The sequence below is a fragment of the Penaeus monodon genome, chromosome 14 (assembly GCF_015228065.2).
Source record: "Penaeus monodon isolate SGIC_2016 chromosome 14, NSTDA_Pmon_1, whole genome shotgun sequence".
Lineage (NCBI taxonomy): Eukaryota > Metazoa > Arthropoda > Malacostraca > Decapoda > Penaeidae > Penaeus > Penaeus monodon.
This window is the reverse complement of record NC_051399.1, coordinates 8,246,712-8,254,211: the sequence shown is the minus strand read 5'-3', so window position 1 is coordinate 8,254,211 and position 7,500 is coordinate 8,246,712. Positions and strand designations below refer to the sequence as shown.

General features: G+C 45.2%; 1 protein-coding gene across 1 annotated transcript in view; it reads left to right on the top strand.

Moving 5' to 3' along the window:
• LOC119580846 (reticulophagy regulator 3-like) overlaps positions 1-7,500 on the top strand; it is a gene marked incomplete in the record, with an annotated part of 86,266 nt that overhangs the window by 7,482 nt on the left and 71,284 nt on the right. The window contains 1 exon segment of the mRNA XM_037929001.1: positions 2,485-2,643. Within this exon segment, the coding sequence (XP_037784929.1) occupies positions 2,485-2,643 (159 nt within the window).

Here is a 7,500-nt window from a genome sequence, read left to right as displayed (position 1 = left end):
GTTTTTATCGTTCCTTACAGTTGAAAAGCCACTTCCGAAGTCTCTTGGGTGCACTTCGGAAGATTTCCATAGTTTATTTTTTTTATAAAAGGTTAAAAAAAATCTATATTTCCCAGGATTTGCAACTCGGCCCTCTGCCCGCGTTGGAACTCGTTGAACAGCATGTTGATGAGGAACCAGTTTTGCAACAGTCGGTCATTCCTTGTCCTTCGCTAGGCCCTGGGTTGAAAAGCATCTTAATTCCATTGCGCTCTTCTTTGCAGGACAGTCGGCGATAAATGCAATTGCAATTTGCAGTGACAGTGGATTTCTCGGTGGAAATTTCGTGTTCAGTCGTCATTGTTGCTTTTGTTGTTGTTGATGTTTAATTATTATGATTGTGGTTATGATTATGATTATTGTTATTATTATAATGATAATTATTGTTATTATTATTATTTTATTATTACAACTAATATTTTCATTGTTACTGTAATAGTAATAAAAATGATAATAATAATAATAATTATTATTATTATTATTATTGTTATTAGTCTATTGTTATTTTCAATGTCATTTATATTAGTATTTTTATTATTGTTATTATTTTCATTGTTATTATTATTATTGTTGTTGTTATTATTACTTATATTATTGATATTGTTATCCTATCATTATTATTGTTCTTCATCATCAATATTATTACTATTATTATTATTGTTATTGTTGAAGTTATGATTATTATTTTAGTTTTGTTATTGTTGTTATTACATAATCATAGTTTTTTTTTTCATTATTATTGTTTAAAAAGTTACCGATTTGTCAGTCGTATTGAGAAAAACGAGCGTGCGTGTATTTTCTGTCAATTATTTCTTTTGGGGAACGAGTGGGGGGAGGGGGGAGGGGGAGGGGGGGCAAATGAAACCTGTCATATCAGGCTGTCAGAGGGAGAGAGATCGTGTTTATATCCTGCCCGTGTGGCTTATCAGCTTCTTGCGTTTGCCATCTGCCGTTCTGCCATCTCACCCTCGTTTCCGCCGGACACGATATATGTGTGTGTGTGTGTGTGTGTGTGTGTCTTGCGCGCGTACATGTGTATGTGCGTGTGTTCGTGATAAAGGACGGAGAAGGACTTCGACATTACATTATTTATAGACGTCTCGTATCTATCTTGTTTATCTCTTTGTTCTTTTTCTCTCTATCTTTTTTTTTATCCTTTTCCTTCTTTCCGAATGTTGTGTGTAGAAGGGTCCTGTTCTGAATGTTAGTCTCTCTCTTTTGTTCTCCCTTTTTCCCTTTCCCTCCTCTCTCTTTCCATTTACCTGCCTCTCTCTCTCTCTCTCTCTCTCTCTCTCTCTCTCTCTCTCTCTCTCTCTCTCTCTCTTTCTCTCTCTCCCTCCCTCCCTCCCTCCCTCCCTCCCTCCCTCCCTCCCTCCCTCCTCTCCCTCAATCTCTCTCTTTCTCTCTCTCTTTCGCTCTCTCTCCCTCCCTCCCTCCCTCTCCTTACCTCTCTCTCATACATATATAATGTATGGATATATGTATATATTTATATGTATTTATGTATAAATGTATGTATGTATATTATAAAAATGTATATATAAATAGATGAATGGACACACACACACACACACACACACACACACACAGATATATATATATATATATATATATATATATATATATATATATATATATATATATATATATATATATATATATATGTGTATATTGTGTGTGTGTATAATGTATGTATTTATGTATGTATATTAATACGTGTGTTTCGATGATCAGATTAGTTTCTCACGTTATACAAGGCCGAATGTATGCTCCAGTCGGCTGGGGTTTACATAGCACTTCGCCTCGTGTTGCGGCGCCAAGGAGGCAGAGGACGTTACACATTTCTTGTTGTTTTGTCGGCCGATAGTTGACGGGAGAGACAGAACGCCGGCTGTTTCGCCTGGGGCGTGTCGCGTGCTGCGTGGCGTTAATGTCAAGTGCATTGTTACGCAACTTTCGATGTTGCTGCGGCTTTTGCATGTGACTAAGGGTGGTACATACGCTTATTATGCATTAAGGTTAATTAGCGTCATATGCAGTGCCGCGCACAATGGTGTATTTTTCATTCTGTTCCTCCTCCTCCGGCATGGAGTGGCTTACTGAAATGCGTATTGTTATTTGCCGGGACTTTTAGCCACTGGGATATATTTAAAAAAATACTTTAGTTATCGTCGTTACTCACCATTGCCTCTTTGTTATTGGATGTGTTCATTCATCTCGTTCTCGTTTGTTATCACAGAATCTGTTGATCTTGCAAAATGTTCCAGGTGTGATCATCATCTAAAAAATGTTGATCGTCATTTGTTATCAGATAACCTGTCGATCTTCGCTAACTCTTCCAAAAGGTGTTATTATCGCCTTCGTTCAGTATCAGAAAACGTCTTGATCTGAGCCAACTCTTCCAGAAAGTCTTTTTCTAAGACTCCTTTCGCCCCTTCGCCGCAGGTTGGTGGTGTGGAGCGAGCTGCGCGTGTACTTCGTGGCGAGCGTGGCGGCGCTGGCGGTGTTCCTGCACCAGCAGTGGGTGCACACCATCTGGCCCGAGATCCGCGTGCCCAAACCCGAGCCCGACGACACCGAAGACTGGACTCCTGTGCATCCCAGGTGAGTACGAGGCTGCTTGCGTGCGTTTTTTTTTTTTTTTTTCCCTTCATGATTGTCTGAAGTTTTTTTTTTTTTCCTTTTTCTCTTCTTCTCTATCTCTCTTTCTGTCTTTCCCTATGTCTCTCTGCCCCCTCCTCCCTGCCTCCCTCCTTCCTTCGTCCCTTCCTTCCTCCCCCTCTCTCCCTCCCTCCTCCCCCTCTCTCCCTCTTCCTCCCTCCTTCTCCCTCTTCCTTACTCTCACCCTCACCCTCACCCTCACACTCTTTATCTATCTATCCATCTCTTTCCATCCCTCCTTCCCTTCTTCAAATCCTATCCCTTCCTCTGTCTGTCTATCTGTTTTTCATTCATTTACGTACTCATTCCCTCTTTCCAAACTTCATTTCTCTCTATCTCTGTGTACGTGTTCGCGTGCGGGCGTGCTTCTCGCCACGCATGTGTTCCGAGGTAAGGCGAGACGGGCGGGGGGGGGGGGGGGAGCTGTAATGAGCCGTGAATGTCGTGTTGGGAAATTCCTGAACTCAGGAGGAGGTTTGATGTTTTTTTAGGGGAGACTGAAGAAGTGGAGGGGGGTGGGGGCAAGGAGGGGGAATGGGGTGGTTAGGGAGGAAGGTAGATGGGGATATCCCGATGACTCATCGCTGTCAATCTTCCCCTCCTTTCCCCCTCCTCCCTTCCTTCCCCCCCCCCCTTTCCCCATTCCCGTGGGAGCACCTCACCGACGAATAGGGATATCTGGTAAAGATTACGTAAGTTACGGGGATGCCTTAGGTATTATGTTTTCTGTTTTCTGCCGAAGAAGCAGCCCTTGATGTATTTGTTATAAGGCCGCATGCACGTGTTTGGAGGGTGTGACGTCAGCGGGTAGTTCAAGATGCTCCCTGCGTCGCCGCCGCCGTCACCACCGCCGCCGCCGCCGCAGCAACAGCAGCTTCCGAAGCTTCCGACCCGAGCGACCGACCGCCAGGAATAGCTCGACGCGGTCCCGTTCTCGCGCGTGTGGTCTCGCTGCGGCTGGAGGGAGAGGAGGTGGAGGAGGAGGAGCAGAAAGAGAAGGAGAAGAGGAAGGGGAAAGAGGAAAAGGAGAAGGACGAAGAGGAGGAGGAGAAGAAGTTGAAAGAGAAAGAGAAGAGGAAGAGGAGGAGGAGGTGGTGGTCGGTATGGTGGAAACAGAACAGTAGTCTTTAATTTGGGTTAATTGCCCTACCGGTAATTAGTCAAGCAGATCTCACAAATCCAGGAAGAAATGGGAAAGACGGATAACTAAAGATAATAATATTGATTATGAATAAATAGACGAAAAAAATGGAGACCCATCCTCGCTTTGCACTGCAGATGCTGTCTAGGGCATTTTTTGTTGTTGTTCTTCACCTGGCTTTCTCTTCCACGGGTGCTCCCCTCCCCCCATCCTCACACCCATCCTTCATTGCTATTAGTATGTCAAGGATAGAGTCCTTCGTTGCCCTCTGTCCCTGCCCTCTGCCGTGGTATTCATACACAGTGACATGCATACGTAACGTGTTAGATGCTTTGCTTGCAGGAGCTAACAATCACTGCTAAGTTTATTCTATAAATATACTGGTCATTTATCCTGAGTCTGGTTTGGTTAGTGATTTTGGATTAGGATTCAGATTGGATATGCATTTTTTTTTTATTATTCTCTCTCAATCATCGTCATCTTGCTCCTTAGATGGTGATGATGCTGCTTGGCTTCCGGTATCTCATCTTCCTCTTTCTCGTATCTTTTGTCTCTTTCCCCCTCCTTCCCTCCCCCCCCTTCGTTAATCTTTCCCTTCATTCCTTCCTATCGTTCCTCCTCCTCGGTCCTCCACCCCCTCCTTCCTCCTCCTCGTTCCTCCTTCCCCTCTTTCGCTTCCACACTTTATTCAACGACCCCTCCCCATCCCTCCTCCCCCTCATGAAAGAGAACTTGATGATTATCCGTGAAAGAGAACTTGATGATTATCCGTTTCCGTTGACTATCGGAGTTTCCTTTGTACTGGGTATTACCGGTTCGAGCCACCCGGTACCCGCTTTCACGAGGGAATCGACGCCGCCGGGGAATCGCTTCGTCGAACAGCTGATGTTGAATTGATTAAAAGATGATGCGGTTGCGTTGATGTGATGTGGAGGAGGTCTGCGCTGTTGCTTGATGTTGATTGATTGCAGTTTGCATTGTGCTTTCATGCTGAGAAGAAATGATAAATGTAGTTTCAATTGTCGTTTTATAAAAATGGCATAAAGTTGTGTTGAAGGATCGATTAATTGTTGTCATAAAAACTAGCTCCCCAGCCTCAGCCATTACTGGTAGAAGCTTTGTCATCACCATTAAAACACGTCCCAGTTGTCGTTTCTCCTTGTATATTGGCGTGTCGGCGTCTTTAAATGCTCTGCGCTGCCATCCATTTGTTTATATTCATTACCCTAAGGCGTGGAAAGCATGGAGATTGCGTTTTCTATAACTGGCATTATGTTGTAAAAGACGTGACGCAGCCGTGTGTTATTCAGCTGTTGAATTTATTGCGCATCGGGGGTACATGAATTTTGTTTGTTTGTTTCACGAAGCTAGGGACGGGGATTTGCTAAAGGAATGTGAGAGGGGATTAGCGTTCAGGTGTAGAGGAGAGATGGGTTTGTGAAAATATGTGCTCGGGGGTGTATTTCGTTAAGCAACTTACCGGATTGAACTGATTTAAATGTCACTATTCCCCTCCCCCCACTTTGTATCTTCCATCTACTACCTTGTTTCTCTCTCCCTCTCTCCCTCCCTCTCTCTCTCCCTCTCTCTCTCCCTCTCTCTCTCCCTCTCTCTCCCCCCCCCTTCTCCTCTCTCTCTCTCTCTCTCTCCCCCTCCCTCCCTCCCTCCCTCCCTCCCTCTCTCTCCCTCTCCCTCTCTCTCTCTCCCTCTCTCTCTCTCTCTCCTCTCTCCTCTCTCTCACCTCTCTCTCTCTCTCTCTCACCTCTTCTCTCTCTCTCTCACCCTCTTCTCACTCTCTCTCTCTCTCTCTCACCTCTCTCACTCTCTCTCTCTCTCTCACCCTCTCTCTCTCTCTCTCACCCTCTCTCTCTCTCTCTCCCCTCTCTCTCTCTCTCTCTCTCTCTCTCTCTCTCTCTCTCTCACCCTCTCTCTCCCTCCCTCTCCGTCTCCATCCCCATCCCCAAGTTACAGTATATTTCACTTTTCATCTCACAGATTAAAGCAAAAGTAAAGTAACTGATTCAGTCGTCGGTGTATAGGCCTGTGCCTTTTATGGCATTGGCGACGCGTTGTCCCCTTTTTCAAATTAATCTTATCGATTACTTTTTTTTTCTATCTTTCGATTCATTGTCTTGAGATCTAGGTAAAACTTGTTTACCGCCTGGGATATCAAGTGTTTATTGTTTACATGTTTATGAACTTTCTTTCCGTCGGTTATCAGTTATCCTCTCCCCCCCCCCCCCAGCCTCCCTCCCCTCTCTTCCTCCCCTACCTCACCCTTCTCTCCCATCTCACCCCTCTCCCCCTCACACCTCCCCTACCTCACCCTCCCCTCCCCTCCCCTCCCCTCCCTTACCCTCCCCCATCTCACCCCTCTCCCCCTCTTCCTCTCTTCACCTCTTTATCTTGAATGTGTCTTATAATCTGGGGCATGTTTGTTTTGCTGGTTATTGCGTCATGTCGATCGTCGTTGAGTCGTGTTGGAATTCCGTGCGAGGTGCCAAGAGATCGGGTCGAGATTTATATATAGGCCTATGTAGGATAGGTATAGGCCTCGTCTCTGTCCCTTTCGTCGTATTGTCAGCTGCGTTTTGTTTATTCTGCGCTCTTGCTACTGCCTCGCATTGTAGTGTGTTTGCGTGCGTACGTGCGAGCTCGAGCGCAAAAACGGAGCAACATGTAGGCCTATGCAAACACAGTAGAAACGAAATACAACGCGACGTTTTGAACTCATCATACGTAGGGCGAACCATTATTGCGTGTGTGTGTGTGTGTCTGTCTGTCTGTCTGTCTGTCTGTCTGACTGTTTATGTGTGTGCCCACATGTCAGCATATGTCTTTGTGTGTATGTACCCATCTATCTATTAGTCTGTTTATCTACTCTTGCGTCTGTGTAGGTCAGTTTACCTGCATTTACGCCTCGCACCACGTATCTCATTGGCCCCATTTATCCCAAACATCAACAAATATCTACTCCCCGCTCGCGTTCCCAACCCGGATACGCGAGGGCCGGCGAGCTAGGTGTCTGCCATTCATTTTCCTTGGCTAATTTTGGAAGCCTTGACCTCCGGGGATGCCTGAGTATTGAGCTACAGCGCGGAAGACAGCCCAAGTAGGCTTATGTAGTCTCCACAGCTCTGTAGGCCTAAGATGTGCGTCCTAGGTTGCCAAGAGCTTCGCGCGTTGCTTCTCGTTTAATGTTTTTTTTTTTTTTTTTTTTTTTCGTCGGTTTCTTCTTTTTCTTGAGAAATTGAGGCACAGGAGTTTTTTTTTCTGTATATGTTTTCTCCTTTGGTTTCCTACTTTCTTGAGGATGCAAGTCACAGGAGTAGTGTTTTTGAAGTCTATGTTCATTTTTATTACGGTTTCTACTTTCTTGAGAAATTAATTTACATTTTTTTTAAGTCTACGCTTTCTCCCTCAGTTTTCCTTTTCTTGATAACTCTTAAGGCACAAAAATAGTGTTTTATTTTTAGTCATATGTTTTCTCGGTCAGTTTTCCCTTCCTTGAGAATGTAAGGCACCGCAGTAGTGTTTTTTAAGTGGCTGCGTGTGCCAGTGTTAATCTTGGCCGGGGCAGCCACGTGGGGGCAGGCCACGGCGGTCTCGGCCCGACAGCCGTGGGAGGAATTGGCCTTGACCAATGGCGAGGCGGGAGC